The sequence below is a fragment of the Triplophysa dalaica genome, chromosome 16 (assembly GCF_015846415.1).
Source record: "Triplophysa dalaica isolate WHDGS20190420 chromosome 16, ASM1584641v1, whole genome shotgun sequence".
NCBI lineage: Eukaryota > Metazoa > Chordata > Actinopteri > Cypriniformes > Nemacheilidae > Triplophysa > Triplophysa dalaica.
Window position 1 is genome coordinate 2,968,013 of NC_079557.1, and position 25,735 is coordinate 2,993,747.

The window sequence follows — 25,735 nt, forward strand, 5'->3', positions numbered from 1 at the left end:
GTCGCCATGACGTCATGACGCCCCTCGTTCAATCCTGGTATGAAAACAATAAACAACCCGTTGCCTCAGAGAGCCGTAGAGGACCTGTCGCTTATTTCTGTCACATATGCGATTAAAATAAGGACCGGAGCGTCTCGTTTCAACGCAAATGATCGTTTTTAAAAGGCGCATTGTACAGACCCAGGTCCAAACGCGAAGACTCGGGGGATTTTGGTGTCAAAGGACAGGAAGTTAGTGAAACGGGTTCGTCCGCTCTTGTCCACCCCAGCTCGCGTTCACTCTGTTATTCTCGTCTGCACACACTACCGAGGGCCCTTAAATCTGTTATGCAGGACTGGTCTCTTGTTCCGCCACCTCTCGGCTCCCTCTCCCCGTCTGTCGTGGCCCTATGTCTCGGTGGCTCTTCCCATGGTCGGGCTCAATAAAGAAACGGGCCTGTCGGTACCTCCTGCAGCACTACCTGGGCCACTTTTTGGAGGAAAGACTCAGTTTGGACCAGCTGAGCTTGGACCTGTACAATGGAAGCGGTGTCATTCGGGAAATTAACTTGGATGCTTGGGTAAGTGAGACATGTCCAGGCCAGCTTCTTTAGGAAATGTCCACCATGTGCCTCTCATTTACCCCTGCCACTGTTTCGCAATGCCTGGAAACATTTGAGATCAACACGACTTTCGAGTTCACACTGCTGAGGAGATCGGTGTTTTGATCACTTTTGCTTTCACATTCGTTGTCTCATCACTTAGCTGTTTGTGTCATCTGCCACAAAATTTTTCAAGCATTTTATCCAAAGCAACTCGCAGTGTTGTACATTTTATCACTGTATGTGTGTTTGTTCCTTTTGGGGATTCGAACCCATAATCTTCAAGGGAATCAAATCCATGTGCGTTCGAATCCATAATCGCTGAAAATCAAATTCATGACCTTTGATGGATTCGAACTCAAGACCCTGTGTATATTTTTACCTTCTGGGTATTCTCTGAATATCTTTAACTTCTGCGAAGAACTCCCTGTGTGTCAGAAACCGTGACCCTTAGTAATCAAACTCATTGCGTTTTGGAAATTCAAACCCATGTGTGTTTGATCTCATGACCCCTGGGAATCAAATTCATGACCTATGCGGGATTCAAACCCAAGATCCTGTGTATGTCATTGCCTTTGGAATATTAGAACTCGTGTTTGAACCTAGGAATTTGGGGTTTTGGGGGGTTTGAACTCGTTACCCCTGGCAATCAAATACTTGACTTTTGGGGATTCTGACCCAAGACCCTGTGTATTTTATTCCCTTTGTTATATTATAACCCATGTGTGTTTGGACCCACGACCCCTGGGAATCCAATCCATTGCGTCCAGAGATTCTGACACGTGTGTTGAAATTTTGGGTTTTGGGGGGTTCGAACCAATGACCCCTGGGAATCAAATTCATGACCTTTGGGGATTCGGACCCAAGACCCTGTTTATTTTATTACCTTTGTAATATTCTAACCCATGTGTGTTTGGACCCATGACCCCTGGGAATCAAATCCATTGCGTTCGGGAGATTCTGAGACATGTGTGTTGAAGGTTTGGGGATACAAACCTGTGACCCCTGAGAATCAGATTCATGACCTTTTTGAGATTTGTATGTATCCTATTACCTTTGGAAAATTCAACCCACATGTGTTCATACCCATGAACCCTGAAAGTCAAACCCATTAGGGATTCAAACCCAAATATGTTTGAACTCTTGAACTATGTGGGATTCGATCCCATGACCTTTAATGTAAAGCTCTACCAAGTGAGCTACAGGAACCACAACATCCTTAACTTGTTTGAAAGCCACCACTTCTTTTGGCATGTTGTTCTGTTTTCCTGGCATATTGTCCACCTTTAGATGCTCTACATGCATTTTGAATCTTCTCTTTCAGGCGGTGAATGAGTTTTTGGAGACTCTAGGAGCTCCACTAGAGATTGTCGAAGGTTTTGTGAGCAGCATTTCGGTGACAATTCCCTGGGCGGCACTTGTTACGGACCACTGCACCCTTGAAGTCACTGGACTGCAAATAACATGCAGACCCAAATACAGAATGAGTAAGTTTCTGGAGAGATACAAATATGTTACCACATATTCAGCACTGGGATGTGCCAAATGTCATGATTAATAACCTGTGCGTGTGTCCTTTTTTGGTTTAAATACTCTCTCCAATCCCACTTCACTATACGCTATTCAAAGGCCTCTTGAAAAGCAAAATACATTGTGCCGTCTATCAAAACATGCTTTGTTTTTTTTCAAGCATCCTGTCTTGGGTTAACCAATGGCTTACGTTTGGGGCTGGACTTATTGAGTTTTGGATCACGTCCTCCTCAGTCTCGACAGTGTTTATGTCTCATAAAATTGTCTCTGTTAGGTGGGAGCTGGGACTCCCAAGGGTGGTCCTCGTGTATGACGTCCAGCATGCAGCTGGCCCAGGAGTGCCTGAAGGACCCACCGGAGGCGTCCGAAGAGCCGCCTGCTCCACTGGAGGGGCTGGAAATGTTTGCACAGACCATCGAGACGGGTGTGTATCAGTCATTTTGAGACATATTTTGGATATGCTGATCTGATTTAGGCTTAAATTGGGTTTTGCCAGTATATCACAATTGTTATGGATTCATGGCAGTCTTTTATATCTAGTTTCATTCGGTTCATGTCTTCATGTCTGAAGATTAATTGTAAACAAGACATTATTGGTAAAATAAACTCAGACAATAAATCAATTGTCAGCTCTTTAAACTGAGAACATTATTTTGTTTGTTATACATCTAGACATAAATGGATATGAGATATGATTGATTTTAGAGAGTGAAAAAGTGTAGTGCTCAAGAAATACAAATATTTAACTACAGAATGCCACTATTGACCAATCTTTTCATGACGAAACAGATTTCCGATGCCCTGTTTACTGGATATCAGCATTACAGTATTGTATTACTGCCTGTCAGTCTGTGCATTATTTTATATATAATATATTCAATTTGTCTTTTTCAGTCCTACGTCGAATTAAAGTAACCTTCCTGGACACCATAGTGCGAGTAGAACACCATCCCCTGGACGCCGAGACGGGGGTGGCCTTAGAGATGCGCATTAAACGGTCAGAATATACACTTCTTACCACACATGCATCTTAAACGGTAGTGTTTGTTTATTTATAATGTATAATATATTGGGAATGTGTCCTTTTTAAATTGACCTTGGCATGCTTTTTTGTAAAAAAAATCCTGTAATTGCTCAAAGAATATTAAAGTCAATACTGTAGATTCGTTCTGTTCAATACTTGTCAGGCATTCTTTTAGTGGATCCACCGGTTCAACCAAAAACACTGTGATGACGTACCCACTGACACAGTCATAGTGTCTCATAAACAAACACCACTTCCTAGAATAAGCTTGTTTAATGGTGACTGAACTGTGTTGTGTCCCATGTGGCGCTTTGCGGTACTGCAGGGTGGACTATTGTGATGAGGCTGTGAGAGACTCAAGCCAGACAGTGCCTGTGGACATCCACCAGCCACCAGCTTTCCTGCACAAGATCCTTCAGCTTAACTCTGTACAGCTGCTTTATGAGACCCTGGGAGGATCACAGGTCAGGGTCAGAATATCAAACTGTGTGGTGGGCCACATGATTAAAAAACCCAGGAAACTCACAGATTGCAGGTTTGGTATCGACTGTGTCTTATTTCATCCTCTTTTGTGTGTTACAGGGGCTGATTCATTCTGATGTTATGGTGGGCAGCAGGGAGGGCACGAAGAAGGCGGATGAGGAAGATGAGGATGATGATGATGTAGATGTAGACGATGCCTCCAAACCTTCTCAACCATTGCATCATCCCCAGAAGCCCCCCGAACCCCTGCTGATCGGGCATTGCTCAGGATTCATAGAGACGACGGTCAAAATTAAACAGAACGAAATGCTGCCTGGACCCAAGGTTTGTGTCGGACTGAGAAGAAAAGCAAGCGTTGCTGCATTTTGTCTATTCCTAAGTGCCATGCATTAGCAAAACAAAAAGTTAAAATGAGAAAATATGAGATAAATTGATCAAATGATTCAATCATTTCGCTTCGGTGTGCATGACAGATCACATCAGTCAAGCCTAAAATATCTCCGCTTTGATTTCCATCCAGTAGTTTCATTCTCTGAGGGTCTGATTTATGTCTCTCTTTTCGTAGTTTGAGCTGGATGGTAAGGTTGGTTGCCTCCACCTCCTGCTGTCCCCAATTCAAGTGACTCACCTGACGGATCTCCTGTCTGCCCTCTGCATTGAGACGTCAGGTACCCACGGCATTCATACAGTCATCAGTATAATGTTTCTTCATCTCTCGCGAAGATTCTGATGTTTTGATGGCTTTTAACAGAAGCCTTTTCTTTGCGTCTCATTTGCAAAGCTGTACACTTCCAAGATCAATTCACTGTTATAAAAGTGCTCTACATTTTCGAGGACATTTATCGTACATTTTCTAAAACGTTATGTGATGATGGCATGAAGTTGTTGATGTTCGTGTTTAATCTGTCCAGAGGAATAAATGCCCGTTCACACCATGAATAAAAACTAGATAACTAGCTATAATGCAGCCCAACAGTTTCATAAATGTATGAGCCCTTTAAATTCAAATGGATTTTGATTGGCTGTCAATGTTCTATCCTTCACAAGCTTGAACAAAACTTAATCTTCATTATTAATTGTCTGTGTATTTATAGTGGGGCATTTCCATGCTAATGTGAGCCTTAACATAAGTTTTCACCGTACCGATAGGTCAGATGTCAAAATTCAAGTAACCTTTTTATATTCTATAATGAGCCATTTTTATGGATATTATTGCTTCTGCTTTGCACATTTGAGTTTACAGAAATCCTTCAAATAATGATGTCAACATGCAGCCTTTTTTGTCACATCCATAATGCATACATTTTTTCCTCTTTTAAAATAGAAAACTTGTGAATAGACTGATATTTTTTTTGTAAAATATAAACAGATGATTCAATATAGAGATAATAAATACATTCTTTGCGAATTTATATTTCAAGTTTTAGTTTAATATTTTTAAAGTTAAAACGTGTTCTTCATGTTAACTTTACTTTTTTCATCGTTCTGTGTTTGTTAGAAGGCAGCCGTGGTGGTGGGGTGTCCGGTGGAGGGGTGTCCAGACCTCTGGGTTCTGATGATCTGCGTTTGATTGAGGAAGATCTCAGTAAACAGCTGAATGCAGAGATGATGGACAGAGACCTGGAGCTGGACGCAGAGCCCTATGTCAATAGTATGGAGAACGGAGGCGAGTGCAGAAGAATGTCTGGTTGAGGATATTAAAGTCACTTGAGTTGACTGATTGGCATACTATCCGTGTTCATTGTGTTGTATGTTTTAAATGTGACTTCTTTTATCCCTCAGATATGTTTTACTCCATGGGTGCCGGCTGTATGACCAGCAGTGTGTTGTCCACACGCTCTGGCAGTGAACTTTCTGACAGCGACATGGAGTCGTCCATTCATAGTCAAAGCAGCGTGGCCCAGTCAAATCCTCCGCATGTCTGTACATCTGAAGTTGTTTGTTCTGTTTATGTGGTTGTGTTTGTACAGCGTGTGATTGGCTCCTTCTTTTATCATATTTAACCCGCAGGGAATGCTTAACTGTCCTCGTCGTTATCCTGTACCAGGATCCTTATCTAGTTTACCACAATGTAGCAGACCCTCAAGTATGTAACCTTTGTTTTAAACACACACACACTTTATATAACTTACATGTTGTCACGCGGTCAGTCAAGAGCTTGGAACTTGTTTTTCTTTCTTCTAGAACGTTCGTCTCGTGGTGGCCATTCAGAGCCAATGAAACCAGACACCTTGCTCCGCCTCTCGCTGGGCGGAGTCACGCTGACTATGCTACAACAGGAACCGCCCCCCGGGCCCGACGGGCTCTCCTCATTGGCCGAGCTGTCGCAGGTGTTTTTCCGGGAGCTTGCGTACTTTAAAGACAGCATGTTCAGCGAGAGAGACTTCCAAAATTTGCGCGGGAGTTTTGCTAAAGCGTGTCCTCACTCTCACATCAGGTACAGCAGGATGCACACTTATTGTAAATATATATATATATCTGTATGCATATCTTCTGATTCTCCTCCCATCTCCAGGGTGACCGGTGCCGCTGTGCAGCTGGCATGTGAGATGCGTAGCGCAGGGCGGCACACCCGAGCCATGACCTCTGACCTCTCCTTCAGCAGGCTGGAGCTACTGGAGTCCCTGTGGGATTCTGGTGGTCCGCAATACACAGAGGTACACACTACACTTAGGCTGTTTATGAGCTTCTAGACAGATGAACGTTCTGGAAAAGTCGCTTCGTTTCATATACTTTACCACACGTATGGTTCTCCCAGCTTCTGCAGTTCCAGTCGGCTGGTCTCTTCACGATGGGTGCGGCTTCCAGACCGTGTGCTCAGTTCCACCACAGTCTGTGTGAGAAGCACATGCGCAAGGTAACACAGTTGTGTGATCCATATGTGACAGAGAAATCATCAAACCATTGATATTTTTTTGTATTAACAAACGTCTCTCTGATGTGTAGAGTGGAACCAGGAGGCGTGTGGTGCGCAGAGACAGTTCTCTACAGGTTGAGCTCGGAGAACTCAGCTCTGAGTTGGACTTGGATATTCTGGGCCGATTGGAGCAAATCTTACAAGCCTTGAGTCATTGTTCAACACCACCCCAAAGTACCAAAGCACACGCACCAGAGGTCACTAGACTATATTGCATAGAAATACTAACCAATTCTTCTTCCTGACCTGTTATTCATCTGGTTAAATGTTTGCTGATGTTTTGTTTGTCCCTCTGCAGTCTCAGTTGTTAGAGCTTCACTCATCCCTGGTGCTTCAATCTCCTCACGCTGTGCTGAAGGTGCGTTTCCCCATCCCTGACCTTCGACCCCCGGATCTGAGGCGACCCCTGAGCCAGCGTGCGGTGCGCAGTGAGATCCTGAGCTTGCAGATCTCCAACCTGGAGCTGAGGTCTCAGCAGGGGCCAGATGTTCCCCAGGAGGGCGCAAGCAGCCCTGGAGCCAAATTTACCAAATTACTGGAGGCCTGTTTCACAGATCTACACGGTGAGGAAACACATATGTCAGCATGATTTCAAAATGGTTTTAATAAATATGCCTGCCTGGTCTTATTAGTGCACAATACATCTATAGATTTAGTTTAATATTCTGCTAAGAATAGTGGTTCATTTGGAAGGTGGTGTCGTGTTTGTTTTAGGAGTGTATGAGGGTTGGGAGGGAGAGGCATTTCCCTTTATCTGTGTACAGAAGAGTTCAGATCCACACAACCCTGACGCCATGCCCAGGTGAGAAAGGGACTATTTGTGCTCATTCCTTCATATTGTACAAATCTGATTGGATATTTCGGTAACATTTTACAATAAGGTGCTATTAGTCAATGCATTAGCTAACATTTTTCAGCATTTATTAATCCTTGTCAATGTTCGTTCATGTCAATACAGTTATTCATGTTAGTTCATGGTGCATTTACTAATATTAATAGTGACAACGTTTGAATTTAATAATGTATTAGTAAATACTGAAATTAATACAAATAAATACTGGAGAAGTATTGTTCATTGTTAGTTTATGTAAGCTAATGCATTAACTAATTGTTAACAAAAAGCACCAATTTTTCTTTGGTCGCGTTTGGGATGTTTTCGTTTTTAAAAACAGAATATATGTTTAGTTCCAAAATGAGATAAATCCGTTTAAAAAAAATCTTAAATCATCTTTTTCATTATGTTATCATGTGTTTATTCTGATAATTAGCTGTATTTTTTTGTTATTATGGGTTAATTCGAAACAAATCGACTGCAGTTTGAATGATATTGATTGCAATGCACATAAAAAAATATATATATATATCTCATTTTGAAATCTTCATATATACTTAATAATTAATGCAACAATAGCAACATTATTGTCACAAAATAAATAATACATTAAAATGTTAAAAAATGTAAAACAGCAAATCGTTTTCTGTTAGGGTTAGTCTATAGTACTTTAGAAAGTAAATCTTGTCTTTTGAACAGAGGAGACATGGTCAAAACCTCAGATTTGCCTAAATTTGATTGGGGAATTTCATGAGGAAAGACTGAAATCTCCAGAATTATTTATACAAATGACATTTCAAAACCTTTTCAAATGTTAAAATGTGTTTCGATGTTCAACCGTTCGTGCCGTCTGTAGGATTCAGGTGCGTGTGAATGAGGGAGCAGATTCTGACAGCAGAGGCGCGCGTGAAGGGCTCAACACAGATCTGGGTCTGGCCTCCATGTCTCTGGAGAATCCCTGTGAGCTCCGAGAGAAGAACAGCTCTCCATTCTCATCCAACCGCACCATGTTTGAGACGGAAGAGGTCTCGCGTTTGTTTTTTCTCATTCTGTAATTTACAGTATCTTTTGACTTCTGTCCGTCATCACGCCTCTCTCTTTCTGTCTCAGATGGTGATCCCGGCTGACCCAGAGGAAATGAAAGAGTTTCAGTCTCAGTGTATATGTCAGTGTCAGTATGTGGTTGATATCACGTTTCCTGTAGCTTTTATCCTCCTGCCCAGCAAAGATGCTTTCCAGAGCATCTACAACAGGTAAAAGTCACTCGCACCAACACGCGGCTTGAAAAAATTCTATTTTATCTTCAAACGGTGTATTTCAACTCATTCTTTCTCTTATGCCAGGATTAACAATGATCTGTTGATGTGGGAACCTCCTCCTGTTCCTCCTCCGCCAGCACCCTCTTTCTCTTCAAAAGGTGCCCGTATTCCCTCTCACCAGCGCAGACCTGAGAAGGACGAGTTTTACCTCTGTAAATCTGCCTTCAGACTGGGTCAGTCTCCATGTCATTAGTCAATGTACGTCATGCTTCATTTTCAATAAAAACTTTATCCTAACGTTTTGTGTTTCCTCTTATTGTAGAATCTGACTCTGAGGAGGAGGAGCCTCAGTTTTACTCAGCCAGCCAATCAAAGAGAAAAAAACAGTCGGAGCCTCAGTCTGGCCACGCCCTCAGTCTGCTCTGTTTATCCGTGCTGATTGGCAAGGGTCGCCTACAAGCCATGACTGACTGCAAGGTCATTCTCAGGAAACACTCAGAAAATCATATTACGTCACCGCTTGAGAATTAAGATGTTTTTCTGATCTAGTCAGCAGACAAAGATTTGAGACGCTGGCACAATGTTAGACATTTTTTCATATTCCTAAAGTGGCAAATGCTCTTCTTCTGTAGAACGAGGCTGGGCGTAAAGTGGAACAGTGTCACGGAGAAGTCATTTTGGACTTGGAAGGGGGGAAGATTTTTAGTGTGACGCAGCATCAGAACAATCCAAATCTTAACTTCCTGACCATAGAGAGCAAAAAAGTGGAGCTCTATCATAAAGGTAGCCTGTGAACGAATGACGATCGATATAAAATTTTAAGTAAGGCATGCGATGGAGATGGCTGTATATGCCCTGTTTGAATTTTGATCCACGTTTTTCAGACTCGTAGATGCTGTTTTTTTTTTTACAGCGGAGGTCCCTGACTCCCCCATCCCTGAGAGATTAGAAATGCCCAGATTCACACCCCCAGGTCATTTAGACCCTACCATTTACCCCACGGAGGTAGGGGTGAGCAGCGTCGGCGGGAGAGAAACCAACATCCAAATGCTATCGACTGCTATCCAAATCACATTAGACCTGGAGAGAAACGTCAAGGTTTGTATATTACTAACTTGTTCGCACATCACAATGACTTTTGTGCGTTTGTGAACCTCTTCATTTCTCTTCAGGAGTTTCTGGTCGCGTTACGACTCCATGGTGCTACTTTACGACATCACATGGCATTGACCAATCACAGCTGGCATGAACAGGTCAGGTGTCGCATCACATATAAAGTGACGTATCTGTTTTACCGGTGTGTCAGAATAATCTAATGTGCATGTTTTTTCTATTCTTCACGCAGATAGTTGACTTCCTTGACGTAATAGATGATGATATTTTAGGATACACCCCACCTGCTGTCATCACAGTTCTACACACTCATCTGGCCACCTGTGCGGTCGACTACAGGTGTCACACTACCCACGATAGTTGACCAAATATCTACATGCATTTGAAAGTAGATGTCATTTTCTCTCATTTCTGTCCTTCAGACCTCTTTATCTTTCTCTGCGAGTTTTGTTGACCGCAGAGTCCTTCTCTCTGTCCAGTAACATCATCGTGGATACCGCAACCTTTCACCTCAGGTACTGGCGACGCATTTCTGATCTACTGAGGATTTCGTTTTTTTTGTCAGATCTAACTGTTTTGTGATTCCTGTTAGGTTTATCTTGGATGACTCTGCGTTGTACCTGTCTGATAAATGTGAAAGTGACACAGTGGATTTGAGGCGAGGTATGATTCTGCTTCCAAGCAAATGACACGCTTCTGATTGAATGTTATTTTTGTGCAATAATAAGAGCAAATGTATTCAAATGTCAGGCTTATTTAATGATTGTTTTCTCTTTCTCTATTAGATTATGTGTGTGTGTTAGACATTGATTTGTTGGAACTGGCCATCACCACATGGAAAGGAACAGACTCCAGTAAACTGGTTAGTGTCACACCATCACTCGGATGAACAGTTCATAACATAGAATTTTTTGGTATATGTTTACAGTGTACTGTCAGTGAAGCAATTTCAATAAAGTTATAAGAGGTATTCGACACAATATAAACATTAACATTATACCCTTCAACATCAAGACTTTGAGTTCAGATCTGTAAGGTGTTTACTTGTCCGTCAGCTTTTTTGCACTTCATTCAAATCGTACTGTGATGTGACAGACATTTTAAAACACAAATATTTTATTAAGTTTCTTTATTAAACAAGGTTGTGAAATCTTAACTTGATGTGTTCAAACATCATACGTGGATATACCATCTAAAAATAATGTAAGAAAAATTACATAGAAACACTGAATGGTCTATTTTGCTTCTTCTAATGTTTCATATTTTCTTCAAAATCTAAAGTTTAATATTCAAGTCAATTTGTGAAATAGGAGTAGTATTTATGTAATTTTAGTCTTAATAATTTTACCTTGCTGTAATTATTTTGACTTTACTCTCGAAATCTTACAACTAGATTTCATCACCTTGTTATTTTAGTTTAGTTTAGTTCTGTCTGACATTTTTGTCAAAATTAAAGGTACAGTTTGTAGAAATTTCCGCTAGAGGGCGTAGCTTGATGACGCTGTGTAGAAGCGTGGAATGATGGGATTTATTGTCTTCCACTCCACCACTTATGGTACCGCTGATACATCAATCAGACGGGAACGAGAAGTCATGTCAGCGGAAAAGGTGAAGTAATAAAGTTTTATAAATGTTGCGTTTGATGAAATCGTTTTGTTTCATTATAATGAATTAGACCCGAGTAATGTAAGGTTTACAACTAAATTGTTAGTCGTAGATGTTACAGTAATTGTCCAATTCGATGGTGTGATAACCCTGCGCTGTTTTAAGTATTTAAATCAATCATAGTAAAAGTGATTTTGAACGTACCCACATCATTTGCAATAATGCTAAACGGACTGACTGTACAGACTAACAAAGGGTAACGCGGATATGATGCCATTGACAGGCGACTAAACGGCCCCGGTCCACTGCTTAGAATGGTGAATTTCTCAGGATTTAAAAGCACTTGTAAACATTTACGATATTTAAGTACTTTAAGTATATTTAAGTATAAAAATATAACATTGGCCTAGTTGTTTTTTGGATATTTCACTGCAAAATTCTTACAAACTGTACCTTTAAATGATTCATATATTCTCATTCTGTGACATTCTGTGATCTTTTTTTCTTTCTACAAAAGATTTTCTTCTACAAAGTCAAATGGATTGCAAAGACTTTGACGCTAAATATCTCAGAATGCAGTTATAATTCCAAGGTGTCGATTTGTCAATCTTGTAATCAGATTTTTTAACCTGCAGCTAGTTTCCTGTTTTAGGTTTATAACTGAAAAACTACAGTAAACTACAATTGTCAATGACTGAGCTTATAACTTATGATTGAGCACAAATTTTATGTTAACTACCTGAAAAATAATTTATATCATGATAACTCCTTTATGAACAGTTTTGTCAATCATTTTCTTTTTGCGATATTTCCAGACTCAGCCGCTGTTCGAGCTCCGTTGTTCTAATAACGTCGTTCACGTGCACACCTGTGCGGACTCGTGCGCTGCCCTGGTTAACTTGCTGCAGTATCTGGTCTCTCAGGGTGACCTTCACCCTCCCCCCCGCCACACGTCCCCTACAGAGATTGCCGGACAGAAGCTTCTGGTGAGTTTTGTGTGCCACCGTTTATTATTTTCATCTTCAAGCTCTTGCTGTTTGACCTCCACCTCTCTGTTTCTCTCAGCTGTCCGAAAGCCCCGCCTCCCTTCCGCCCTGCCCACCAGCGGAGACGGCAGAGATTAACCAATGTGATCTCACAGATGCCTTGATTGACACGGAGAGAATCCCGCACGAAGAGAATCAAGATCCAGGTGAGACTTTGAGTCTTGATGTTATATTGATGTGTAATATAACATGTATTTGACCTCTCTGTGTTTGGCAAGCAGGATCCCCATCCATCCGACGAGCCTCACCTGTCTCGGTCTACCTGTTTCCGGGAGAGGCTCCTAAGCCCCGCCCCTCTGTACTGGAAGGGGAGGAGTCTGATCTTGATGGACTGGTGACCACAGCTATGGAAGTTCATGCAGATGTGATGTCAGAGGAAGGCTCAGAATGTTCCACAGATAATGATGACTTCTGCATCCTAGAAGCTCCTGGGATGGGCATCCCGGTCTGTATCCGCAAATCTTTCTGTTTATCATTCGCTTGCTTTTACGTTTTATCAAATCAAACTTTTAATCAAAATGTTCTATGTCTCTGACAGCCTAGAGACGGTGAGCCTGTGGTGACGTTGCTCTCTCAGGGCCCTATAAAGGTGCGTGATGGGTATTTCTCAAGGCCACGTGGCAGTTCAGACCTGCTGCGCGCTCCCGCCTGTTTTCCAGTGCCTCAGAACAGACTGGTGCTCCGAGAAGTGTCCGTAATCTGGCACCTGTACGGTGGGAAAGACTTCGGGGGCAAACCCAGCTCCGGTCACCCGCAGCACGGTCAAAAGTAAGTTTCAGGTCGCGGCCTTGAGTAAATTGCACGTTACGGACATGTCATTGAGATGTTTGTGTTCGTCAGGGTTCGAGCGACCACTCCCGGAGCACGTGGGTCTCCATCTCGTTCAGCTGGACCCTCACGTCCTCAGAACTCTTGGCGCTGGGTTGGTGGGAGTGGGAGGCAGCACACGCTGCTCATGGAGATACAGCTGACTAAGGTAAAGAGAGCATGTGATGGAACAACGGGTGAAGACTGGTAGATCTGTAAATACTTCCTGTTTCAGGTCAGTTTCCAGCATGAGACCTACCCGGTGTTGTTGCCTGCTGTGCCGGGTCAGGACGCAGAGGGGGCGGGGCTTGGCGAACAGCCTATTTCCCGTCAGGTGTTTATCGTTCAGGAGCTTGAGGTGCGAGATCGATTGGCTTCCTCTCAAATTAACAAGTTTCTGTATCTGCACACCAGTGAGAGCATGCCACGCAGAGCACACTCCAACATGGTGAGCTGGCCTTCACACATTTATTCCTCTTTATTTTGTTTTTCACTTTCTTTATTTGTTATTTTATAGTTATTTAGTCAGCTATTTTCGTTTTCATTTTATTTATTTGGTTAGTTCTTTCTTTGTATCTTCATTTTTTTTTATTAAATATAATTATTTTCTCCCTTTTTTTTCTTACTTTCCTGCTTTAAATGTATTTTTCTTTCTTCATTCATTTATTTTCTTTTTCATTTATTTTGGGGGTTTTATTTTTAATTATTTTTTCCTTTTTTATTTATTTTGTTGGTTGGTTCTTTCCTTGTATCATAATTTTTTATTATTACATTTTATTTTCTGTCTGACTTTCTCTCAGTCTGTTCTTCTGTCTTTCCTGTCATTTTTGATTTTCTTCCTTTATTTCTCATTTCCTTATTTTTCTAAAATTTGTTTTTATTCTAAATTGAATTGTATTTGTTCAAATTATTTGATTCTTTAGTTGTTTTGTTTTTTCATTTGTTTATTAATTTATATAATTTTTTGTTTTTATCTTTTACTTATTCATTCACTTTTATTATTTTATTCCTTCTTTTATTTGTTTAGTTTTCTTTCTTTGTTAATTATTTATTTGTTCTTTCTTTCTATCATTTTCCTCTTTTATTCTTTGACAATTTTTGTATTTTTTCCCTTAATTTTATTATTTAAATATATTAACATTTATTAAATTTTTCTTTCTTTCCTTTTCTTTCTTTCTTTCTTTCTTTCTTTATTTCTTTCTTTATTATTTCTCTCTTTTGTTGTTTGAACAACTTTGTTTCTTGTTTGTTTTGTGTAGCTGACTGTGAAAGCACTGCAGGTGATGCCTGAGTCAGGTCTGGGCGGTCCAGAATGTTGTCTCAGAGTGAGTCTGTTACCATTGCGACTCAACATTGACCAGGTACACTATACTCAGTCACATCATATCTGTCATTATTTAGCAGAAAGCAGATATTTTTCAAAAGAGCTCAATGCAAGTCACATAATTCTGTTTTCATTTTCCAGGATGCACTTTTCTTCCTGAAGGACTTTTTCAGTAACTTGGCAGCAGGAGTTAATCCATACCTACCCGTCGACCCCGCGTCTGAGGGTGAGTCTAGATGAAGGAATCCCAAACGTCTTTGTAAACAAACAAAATTAAAGCAGTCACATAATGTGTGATCTTCTCTCATTTGTCTTTCCAGTGAGGACTGACGCTCCTCAAAAGCATTCAGATGATACAGATGCTGTCTATGGATTGGGTCCTGATCTCGCTGCCTCCATAGAAACAACCTACAGTGAGCAGAGTTCCTCCTCTGCCGGCTCCTCCTCTTCCTCTGAACAACCGATCTACTTCAGGTTTAAGCTCTGACTGACATCAAACCGCATAACAATATTCAATAAAACGTATGAATCATAATTAATGTCTTACACTCTTTCTGTAGAGAGTTTCGCTTCACCTCTGAAGTTCCCATCTGGTTGGACTATCATGGAAAGCATGTGGTCATTGAGCAGGTTGGAACATCAACCATAAAAATGACTGGTACCCATCTGAATATAGCCTAGGTGTATATAAGCTCTAACTCTTGATTCATAGGGAACGTTTGCGGGCATTCTGATTGGCCTAGCTCAGCTGAACTGCTCTGAATTGAAGCTGAAGAGATTGTGTTGTAGACATGGGTAAATAATCGCTCTCATTTTAATTCTTAGACACGCAAACCTTGTTTGCATTACTGTCATACCCCAGCTAATCTCACACAGCCAAATTTTCACTTCATTTAGGAGACTTACACATGACTCTCTATTCCCTCAGGCTGTTGGGTGTTGATAAGGTGATTCAGTTCGCTGTGAACGAGTGGCTTACTGACATCAGGAAGAACCAGCTGCCGGGGATTCTGGGAGGTGTGGGACCCATGCATTCTGTTGTACAACTCTGTGAGTAGAGGTCTTTTCTGCTTGTGTTGTTTGTATCAGTGATTTGACACATTAGAAATGTGATATTTCATGTCATGGGCCCTTTAAAAGTGCATGTCAAATATGTATTGACAGCAACAAGACGGACAAATAAAGGCATTATTATTCTTGACCTTTCACTCTGCAGTTCACGGCGTGCGGGATCTCTTCTGGATGCCCATTGAACAGTACCGGAAGGATGGGCGCATTATTCGAGGCCTCCAGAGGGGGGCAGCATCATTCGGCACTTCGACGGCTTCAGCTGCTCTGGAGCTCAGCAACAGACTGGTGCAGGCAATTCAGGTGTGCACACATCCGAATATAACTACCCAGTGATACACCTGTAAAAAAAGTGATATATTGTTATATACATGATATTAGAATGCCGCTAGTGTCTCTTTTCTGAGAGTAACAGAGACCTGTGGTTGAGTGACTTTAATAATGGAAAGCTTTATTATTCCTGTGCATTTTCAAGGCCACTGCTGAGACCGTCTATGACATCTTATCTCCGACCCCTCCTTTGACACGCTACATAACGGAGGGACGGCCCACCCAGCGTCCCAGACGCACCCCTCAACCAGCTGACCTCAGAGAGGGTGTCGCCAAGGCCTATGACACCGTTAGAGAAGTACGTCTTTGTATTATCTCTATGAGGTTAAACGAGTTAAAAACGTCTTTTGACTGCTTTTCGTGCTAGTCATCTCACAAGTGGCGTAACTCTAAAAGCGTTTTAACAGGACGTGTAATCTTGCTTATCTTAACGTTTAGACGGCTTTATGATCAGTCTGGCATTCTAAAATATATTGTGATCTCGGCTTTCACAGGGAGTGATTGACGCAGCTCAGACCCTGTGCGATGTGGCATCTCGCGGGCACGAGCAGAAAGGTCTTCCGGGAGCAGTGGGCGGGGTTTTGCGTCAAATCCCACCCACCGTCGTCCGCCCCCTAATAGTTGCCTCGGAGGCCACTTCCAACCTGCTCGGAGGCATGAGGAACCAAATTAAACCGGACGCACGGAAAGAGGACTTCTTGAAATGGCGCACTGAAGACGGCCAAGAATGAGATTGACGGGGGTTGAAGAAGTCCGTTTTTTGTTAGTATGAACGAAGCGTGTGTGAATGTACGAGTATTGATGTGAGTTTGTTCATGAGCACAAATGCAAAAACGAAGGACAACAAACTCTAAAAGGAAACTAGATTTGGAAGTGGGTCCACACAGTTGCACACTTTGTTTTGTAGAATGCAAATGGTTTTGCACTTGGCTAGAAGAGGAAATCTCAAAGTGCAGGTCACCCACATCTTGATCATGATGTATGACGTATGCAATCATATCCGTTTGAAACACTTGTTTACCTGTGAGCTCAAGACCAGATGTTTTTCCTGCTCATTCAACATTTGGCCGAATCGACATTTTCTCTCTGAAGTATTACAAAGGTAAAGAAAGTTTAACAAACTTGTTCATAATCTCTGATTTAAGTAAGGCGAATGGATCATTTAATGACTATATTGAGGTGGCCTTACTATATATATTGATTATTTTAACACTAGTGAAATGAATCTTTGTCCTCTGATGTTTTGACTGTGTTTCAAGCACAGCCTGGTGTCCTAGTGCCATAATTCTGCTTTATTGACATTCTAAACACTTTTCTATATAAGTTTCCCTTTGTTTAAATGTCTTTAGCCTAAATTTACATTATTATTTGAAAGTAACACAAAAAACTCAATTCATGTTACGTTGTATTTCTTTCTGAATGTGATCATGTTGTCTTTTCCTCAAGGAAAAGTGTCTTGCAGACCTTTCGCCCAAAAATCTAAGAAAAAAGTTTAAAAAAAATGATTCGGTACAAAATGCGCTCTATGCCATGACACTTTACATAGTTTGTTATATTAGTTTTATCACACACAATATTTACATAGTTTATTTTTAACAAAATGCATCCAACTATTTTTCATGTTTTTCAAAATGACTCGAAATACTGTAATACAATGATTTTAAGTTGTATTATAACTAAACAATTACTGGACTGCCATCAGTTTTTAAATCGGCAAAAGGTAAAACAGTATTTGTTTTTTCTTGCATCACATTAATGAAATGTGCCGAACGGTCAAGGCAAAAATCCTAAAAACATTTGGTTGGTGCAAAATATAATTCTTATATCTATTGATTTAGGCTTAAAATATGACCCATACATAATCTTGACAAGTTTTGTGCGCTTTACCCTTAATTTGGCCATATACTCCAAAACTAAACATTTGCTGTCATTTCAGAAGTTGCCTTCCTACATATTTGTAGTAATGGCTAATGAAATGTAAAAGTGATGGTTACCATTTGATGCCCATTCTCTCTCTCTTTTATTTTCGTTAAATGCATACCGTGTGAGGGAAGTGTGTTTTGGGATATTTTGTGTTTATGTGTTCAGTGTGTGTTCTGAGTGGGTGTGTATGAGCATGCATGTTTGTGATTTGATGGTTGTTGGCCAGCTATATGATTCATAGCTACCACCAGTGTACGTTTATTTTTGTCTGTAATTATATGGATATCATACGCTGTAAGAATGACCTGTATAGTACCAAGACAATGTGGAAACAAATTAATACAAAAAATAAAATTGTGCATTAGAACAATTCCTGGTGTACATGATCCACAACGGTAGGCATTTATTTTTTTGTTTTTGTCGACAACGTAATTAGATTGATGTTCAATTTCTACTTTTTTGTCTGCTCTTCTTTCTGCAGTATCAAATGTGATGATTTATCAATTATAATTTAAGAAGTAAATTAGCAAAAATCATGTTTTTTTTATGGTGCATTCCAAGTAATATCAAAGGGAAGTTGGGTTGGTCTGATTAAGTAATAATAACTCAAGAAAATCCAGCTAAATAAACTAAAAACTGAGTTATCTGTTTTTGCAAATGAACTTCATTTGTGTAAACCTCCTAAATATGCAAGTAAACCAAAGTTTAAACAAAGCATGAGAATTTAAAGATCAACATTTAATTATATACAATACAAAACACTTTTAACAATAAATCAAACAAAACCTTTTTATCCAGTGAACAAATTTAACTGGTAATAAAACAAAATAAACATGATAAAGTTATAAACACAGTTGTCAGCGTTTGATCTGAATATGTGGTAAATCACTTTCTCTAAACATAACTTGGATTGACTAAACACTGATCGCCCATCCTGTTGATGACTTTGTTATTCTTGTGTTGATTATAATGATGAATGATGTTCCTCATTTGAAACATCTGTGTTGACGGTGACGTCATCTTCAAAAAGTAGCCGTTTTGCTTGATCTCAGCAAACAGCTGCTCCACAATCCGCCGGTTCACTTTTCCAGCCAGTTGAGGTACAGATGCAGGGTTCCTTAAAGCATCTCCACTGTCTGTGGGATTTCCTTCAGGAATCTGGTCATACAGCACGTAATGCTTAGAAGATCCTGTGAGTGGATGTCCATGAAGATCTGTCACCGTCTTCCTACTCTGGAGCCAAGGTAACGACACGTGAAGCTTTCCTCTTCTGGCTAAATCTATATTAACTGAAGTGGGTTCTGCTAAGCATCCTTCAAACGGAGAGATCGGTACCTGTTCCGGTGCTCTTAGATTAATGTGTTTCGCCAAATCATCCGCAAACTGGTAAATGATGACATTGGGCATGTGTTTCCATGACAATAACAAATCGGCGAAGTCTTGAGGGCTTTCAGCTCGGAGATTGTTTCTTAGACTGTACACAACCCCACAGGGACACATGATGACACCCCAGCCACCTAATGCACAACAGAAACAATGAAAGGGAGATAAGAGAGCGAAAAAAATAAAAATATCAATGCGTGGAAGTCATACAGTATTGCGAGTTACAATATTGCAATACTTTGAATAAATCTTGTTCTTTAAGAAGAAAGCAGCTCACCAGCAGGGGTCCAGATCTTCTCAAACACTTTTTTATACGTTGGCCTGGATTTCATTTTATTTGACAATCTAAGCAGGAGGTCACTGTGAGATCCAGTGGAGTCCAAACCGCAGTCTGTGCACAAGCTCCTTATCACGTCAACCTGTCAAAAAGATCATTTCATTAATGTTAATGTGACAAATTGTTAACTTTAAAATGTTTTTAACTCTGAAAACAGACAAACCTTCTGCTTGAATAGTTCCTCCGTGAGTCCGTCTTCTGAGATCTCTGAAACCGAATTTGTGGAGTGAACTTTCTCAAACTCCGTGTTGAGCACCGTGTCGGAGAGCCGTGTGTTTCTGCCAACCCAAGGAGCCCAGAAGTGCAAAGATGGAGGAACTACAAATGGGTTATGAACATCACCTGGAACATAATAAAGAACAATAATTTATTTATTTGTATGTTTGACCATTTCAAAATATTTCTTCTAAATTTTCTATGTATTGTGTTTAGGTAAAATTATCATTTTTGTTTCATACTGTTCAGTAGTAACAACATTGACTCCCAAATCTCAAATAAAATATTATTTCTGTTTGCATTTATTTGCAGAAAGTTAAAACTGAAGAATCAGCTGAAAATATCAGAAAAGATGCTCTGTATTTTTTCAGACCTCAATTACGGCAAAGAAAACAAACTCAGTTTCACTTTTAAGCAACACAACAACAAAAAAACGTTATGTGATACTCTCTGTTTATAACAGTTTTCATGTGTCTTGTCATGCTGTCAGTCTTTCACATTGCTGTTGGATGAATTCTAACCCCTGAGGTTTGATTTTATGGAAATATGACAGACGCTGGACTGGAATGACCAGAATACATCTAGATTAAACTATGATTAAATCAACATTTGGAATGGTCTCTAAAATTAACCTTTAGCTGTATAGTGAGGTTCAGAAGTCCACTTATGAAAAACTTCTATTTTTGCATTTCACTTGTTGAATAGGTGTCACAAAAACATATCAAAATGGTATAATTTGACTTTAAATGAATTTCAGAAGCCTAAACATGCATTATTTGCCTTTTCTTTTACACTAGAGCATGCGCACATACTCTCAACAAATCCTCGAGCGATCATCTCTTTAGACACGGCCTCCCAAAATCTTTCCACATCGATCTCTCCTCTGAAACTCTCTGGAGGTTCTTCAATGTGCTTCACTGAAAACACAAGAAAAAGATCAACGTATTAAAAAAGTACAAAAAAACACACACGTTGAACGTCTTTTACAATCGTCCTACCTGAGGAATGCAAAGCTTGTCTGTGTAAACCCATAATGACCACCGGCGGATGATCTCCACATGAGACACATGAGAACCTGTACTCGTGCTCTGTGAGAGCTTCAAAGTGTAAGTATGCACGCAGAACAGTGTCCGGCGGCGGAAACTCAACACCAGCCATGAGCTGCAAAAACTCCACCGCTCTGCTCACTGAAGTGTGGACCTAAAAACGAAGACTTCAATTTAAAAACGTTGCTTGCGTTAATATTTTGCGAGTGATATTAGACCACTTGTTACCTGCAGGAGGTTCCTGAGGGTTAAACACAAAGGTATGTCCAGGATGATGTCGTCATTGTAGTTATGAAGGCCGTCTTTCCATTCTTGGTACCGGTAACACATTTCACACTGTGGGCACTGCTTATAGTAGACGGCGACATCTAATGTTTAAAAACATCAATACATTAGATGACTTTACAGATGTACACCAGCATCTGAATCATCTCTTACCTTCAATAACGCGCCAGTTGGTGAGTATTTTTGCCGTTTGTGTTATCAGGGCAGCCTCGCCAAGAGGAACAGCTTCTGGACATATCTGACAAACGCTTTCATTCGGACAGAGGCTTCTTGAGTAGCTCATCTCCGTCGACAGCAGGCGAATATTCTCCGGTAGGTCAGCAGGTATCTTCTTGTTCTGGAACACGTAATCTACTAAATTTTCCAATCGGAGACCAGTCGGCGGATACGCGGCCTCATCATCCGTGTCGTCCATCCCCTCCAAATAATAGTCGAACTGGTCTCCTTTAAGCGATTCTTCAGGTTTCGGGGTCGGCTGGAACAGCTCACGATGTGTCTGGAAGAGATGCCACTGGGCAACGTGTTTGTGTGTACAGGAACGGCGCACTTTTGCGCAGGGGCAAAACCATTTGTTCAATTTGGTGTTGTATACCACCATGACACGACACAGCTGACTGTGGTTGGGCTCGAAAACCGATATGCATTTCTTCATCGGCAGCACTCCAATCGTGGTGTGGACGGAAAGGGGTGCGCGGTGGCTTTCTGCAAGCTGCCGCTGAGCGAGACACATCTTTTCTGTTTCCTCATTTATCCATCTCATTCTCACCATCTCCGTTAAAACTTCGTCCGTCAGCGACTCCTCCTCAGCTGAAGACTTGCAGTAGGTCACAGATCTGATGTGCTTGCACTGATAAGACGGCAGGCCGCTGCTCTGAGCGAGCTCCATGTTTGACTGACACTCACTGGAATCGCACAGGACCCTGTGAGTTTCTCCCCATGTTTTGAACTGGACATGAAGCGGCACGCTGCGTCCCTTTGCGATTTTGCGGACCGCGAACATGCCGTTTGTTTTATCAATGCACTGGCTGGTGAGATGGGACGTGGCATTAATGTCGTTCATAGACCCTTCGGTGTGTTTGCGGTCTATATGCTTCTGGAGGTTGCATTTATTCATGAGGGCACTGCAAATCGGGCATCTTTTTTTGACAACGGGTCGCACGCGAACCTTGCTCGAGTGAACTGAAGTGGCTGGTGGGGTCTCCGCCTTGATCAAGGGGCTTATTGTTTTCAAGTTCGCCAAGGAAGCTATTAAACCGTTGTTGGAGGGTGACTGTTGGACGGCTGGAGCGGTCACAGTTTCTGTGGAGGTTAATGATAATAAAGCTATTAAACTTGTGCTGGAGGCTGATTGTTGCACGGCTTGTGCGGTAACAGTTTCTGTGGAGGTTGACAATGTTTCTTTGGTTACCGTCGCGGCTGCGTTGGCGGATGACAGTTTTTCAATGGTCACTAACTGTTTGTGTTTACAGACTTGCAAATGGTTTTTAAAATCATCTCTCCTTAAGACTGTGCTCGTGCAGTACATGCAGTGATAATGAAGAGACGGTCTACAGCCCAATCCACATCTGTGAACGGTGAAGTCTAAAAGAAACAAAAGGAATAGCATCAGGAACAGTGCTCGAATTGAAGGGGGGCAGGGGGGTTGCGGGACACCCCATAAGGCATTAGGGACCCCCCTTAAGAAGTAAAAAATTTACTTTGGGGGGTCCCTCAGATATTTGTATTTCCGTTAAAATTATAATGACAAATGTGATTAAATTTATGCAATGGATGTGGTACATTTTGTGAATTAATCTTTTACAATCATTTATATTACGTTTGTTTATGGGCTAGCTGTCATGTCTCTTGAAATTTGAAACGTCTAAAGACGGCTATGCGCAGGACAGTGAAATAAGCCTGTTCGTCTATGTAAGCCTGTTTTAAATATAATAGTTTTGCATATTATAATCAAATATATTGTGTATTTTGTATCATTATTATATTGCGAGACTAACCCCCACCAAAAAAAAGTCTGATGAGTGAGACTTGGTTCAATTCGAGCACTGATCAGGAAAATAGTGCCACGGTATATCTAGCAAGTCTTGCTCATACCTTCGTGGACGATTGCTTTTTTACAGTGACTTTTGAGATGCATTTTTAATTTGATAAGTCTTGTTGGTTTAAAGATGTTGCTTGCACAGAAGGGGCAGTGGAAACTGTTGCAACAGTCTTTGCATTTCTGCAACTGAAGGACTTGTTTTCCGTGTTGAATCGTAACATGTCTCTAAAAACAGGGGGGAAAGAGATTGACATCATCAATATTCACAATTAAACCTCATGCATAACTGAATGTCATCATGAGAAAAACATGCGTGTATTCGCCAAAACAAGCGCTGCGCAGACAATCGAAGTATGACATCGAAGTATCGCGAGAGCGTTTGGAAAGCTGTGTCATTATCCAATCGCTCTCGCGATAATTTCCAGCAACACATTACGTTGTTTTATCTTAACTTGGCGTTTCTCAAAATACAAATACATGGCTCACTGATCTGAGGGTGGATACAAACTAAAAGTAATCGCATAATAACGCATAACGTCCCATGTAGGCTTCTAAGATTGAACGAGAATCGTGTCAACAATTGTTTAGCAAGTAACTGCTTAAGCCCAACATGTCCCGAATCGTTATCTAAATAAACATTAGAAAGACAACTTACAACGCTCTCTGCCATCGTTGTTTATCAATAAAATTAACTCGTGCAGTGTGCGACCCTGCGCTGCTGTCCGGAAACTGCTGTGACGTCATGACTCCGCGACTCTGCAGCTCCTCTGTTCTATTTATTGATCTATTTATTAAATACCAGAATGCAATGTGTTATACGGCAAGCAAATAATTGACATTGTTTAAAAGTAAAATTAGTTAAATAATCAAAATCCGAGTCCTTCTTTGAAACTGATCCTCAGGGGGCGGAACCAAAACGAGCAGGTTGTTTTCCACCGTGATTGTTTTCGCCGTTGCACACAGTCGTCGCTTTACACGCATGTGGTTGTTATGCTTCTGTAATCCGGTTTTGGTAATACGTTGCAGAAATATTTAGCTACATACTGTCGAAATGAAGCTATTAACGCATAACATGCTAACGTCACACGTGAAAGGGGTGACTAAAGGATACCCACTCAATATTAAGGTAGGCTTGCGCACAGAATAAATATTCCCCCGAGGAAAATCTGGACATAAGTTATATGGATAAAAATGATTGTTTAAACGTGCATTTATTTAAAATTCACTATAAAAAGTGATTGTTGTCGATATAGTGGGTAAAGGGTGTACGTTATGCTACAAGTCCAAGCCTAGCGCGTGAAGCAAGGTTTAAGATAATGTTAACGTTATTCGGTTGTTAAGTGGTGACTTAAATAATACCGTTTCCGGGTCCCAGCATCTATTCATTTCAAGTGGGGCTACTGTTCACACCGCATATTTAGGCGGATCATTTATTAACTCACAGTATACACTACAGTCACCTGGCTTAGGGATCTCCGACATCAATATTTGAATAAGTAAAGAAAAATGAATCACTGACTGGCCATGTGGGATTTCGTCATGAAGATAAAGGTTAGGATTTCCAATAGTTTAACAGGTTTCCATAAGCGTATATTAGTATTTTTTGTTGTTGCCCACAGCATCTCGAGCGTTTGGACCCGGAAACAGGATATTATCTTCCATATATGGTGTTGCGTGACGTCAGACTACCCAAATAGTCACATACTGTAGTAATAAATCTGTTTCTGTGCGGTTATGTCTTGGATCTTGTTTGCATCAAGGCTACAGAGGTCAAAGTGAATGAGGTGGACTTCAATGCTCAGTTCGTGACCCGGATGATACCAAAGCTGGAGTGGGGACCCTTGATCCAGGCGGCAGAAGTGGTTAGTCGGCAAAGATACATTAGATATAGAGTCCATATATGCATTGTTTTGTCAGCCTGTGGCACAGTGGATATGCATCTCTTTACCTATAATATTTACTTGTAGAGAAATTATTCTGTTCGTGACGATCTAATGAGTCGTTTTTAACAGCTCGGACATTCCCAAGACCTGCCCAGCACCCTCATACCAAACTATGAAAACGATGAAGATTTTCTGCGCAAAGTTCACAGAATCCTGCTGGAGGTGAGAATGCCACTTTCAAGCATTAAGATAAGGTTGTTTCAGTGGAAGCTGATGGATCAAGTGAACATATGTTTTTAAAAAATGAGGTCATTTATATGGAAGCTTTGATTGATATACACAGTAGAAGTCCGAGCGCAATTTACACAATTAAAGAAAAGTTTTCGATGCTGATAATTGTATTCTCTGCTTTCAGGTTGAGGTTATAGAGGGATCTTTACAGTGCCCGGAGTCTGGCAGAGAATTCCCCATCTCCAAAGGTGTTCCCAACATGTTACTCAATGAAGACGAATGATGGCGGACGCTATTACAGCCTGCTTACTGTTATCAAATTCTGACAGCTGCCCAGACAAAAGGTTTATACTATGTACTGAACCATGTTTGTTAACACAAATTGATTTCCTGTTAATTGTACTTTTCTTGTTTCTACCATTCTGTTATGTACTATATAAAGTAATAAATAAATATGTATTTGTTTATTGCTTAA

At 40.9% G+C, this 25,735-nt stretch overlaps 3 protein-coding genes across 4 annotated transcripts; 2 read left to right on the forward strand and 1 right to left on the reverse strand.

The window, feature by feature from the left end:
- Positions 1-18: 18 nt before the first annotated feature.
- atg2a (autophagy related 2A) lies at positions 19-18,485 on the forward strand. Its single transcript, XM_056769205.1, has 42 exons — positions 19-559; positions 1,905-2,067; positions 2,385-2,534; positions 3,005-3,107; positions 3,460-3,598; positions 3,717-3,941; positions 4,183-4,285; positions 5,116-5,283; positions 5,400-5,536; positions 5,628-5,703; positions 5,802-6,054; positions 6,133-6,274; positions 6,376-6,474; positions 6,564-6,731; positions 6,833-7,097; positions 7,249-7,336; positions 8,223-8,391; positions 8,477-8,619; positions 8,710-8,858; positions 8,948-9,102; positions 9,258-9,408; positions 9,539-9,723; positions 9,798-9,878; positions 9,971-10,077; positions 10,161-10,253; positions 10,331-10,401; positions 10,524-10,600; positions 12,159-12,329; positions 12,409-12,535; positions 12,611-12,834; positions 12,928-13,157; positions 13,230-13,365; positions 13,432-13,644; positions 14,456-14,557; positions 14,662-14,746; positions 14,841-14,994; positions 15,081-15,150; positions 15,233-15,315; positions 15,449-15,570; positions 15,737-15,891; positions 16,064-16,216; positions 16,413-18,485. Exons 1-42 carry the CDS (start codon positions 389-391, stop codon positions 16,647-16,649), a joined length of 6,093 nt encoding a protein of 2,030 aa, XP_056625183.1. The 5' UTR covers positions 19-388; the 3' UTR covers positions 16,650-18,485.
- A 73-nt stretch (positions 18,486-18,558) lies between these two features.
- LOC130437711 (uncharacterized) lies at positions 18,559-23,876 on the reverse strand. Of its 2 annotated transcripts, XM_056769206.1 has the most exons (9): positions 23,802-23,876; positions 23,200-23,371; positions 21,262-22,689; positions 21,052-21,191; positions 20,776-20,977; positions 20,590-20,694; positions 19,725-19,903; positions 19,502-19,643; positions 18,559-19,358 (listed from the first exon to the last, which is right to left on the reverse strand). In XM_056769206.1, the coding sequence occupies exons 1-9, from the start codon at positions 23,814-23,816 to the stop codon at positions 18,736-18,738; spliced, it is 3,006 nt and encodes a 1,001-aa protein (XP_056625184.1). In that variant the 5' UTR covers positions 23,817-23,876; the 3' UTR covers positions 18,559-18,735. The 2 variants fall into 2 exon arrangements, with proteins under 2 accessions (XP_056625184.1, XP_056625185.1); XM_056769207.1 differs by lacking the exon at positions 23,802-23,876 and having other exon boundaries at positions 21,262-22,407; positions 22,517-23,336.
- Positions 23,877-24,085: 209 nt separating this feature from the next.
- trmt112 (tRNA methyltransferase activator subunit 11-2) lies at positions 24,086-25,735 on the forward strand. Its single transcript, XM_056769920.1, has 4 exons — positions 24,086-24,272; positions 24,907-25,008; positions 25,159-25,251; positions 25,445-25,735. Exons 1-4 carry the CDS (start codon positions 24,198-24,200, stop codon positions 25,541-25,543), a joined length of 369 nt encoding a protein of 122 aa, XP_056625898.1. The 5' UTR covers positions 24,086-24,197; the 3' UTR covers positions 25,544-25,735.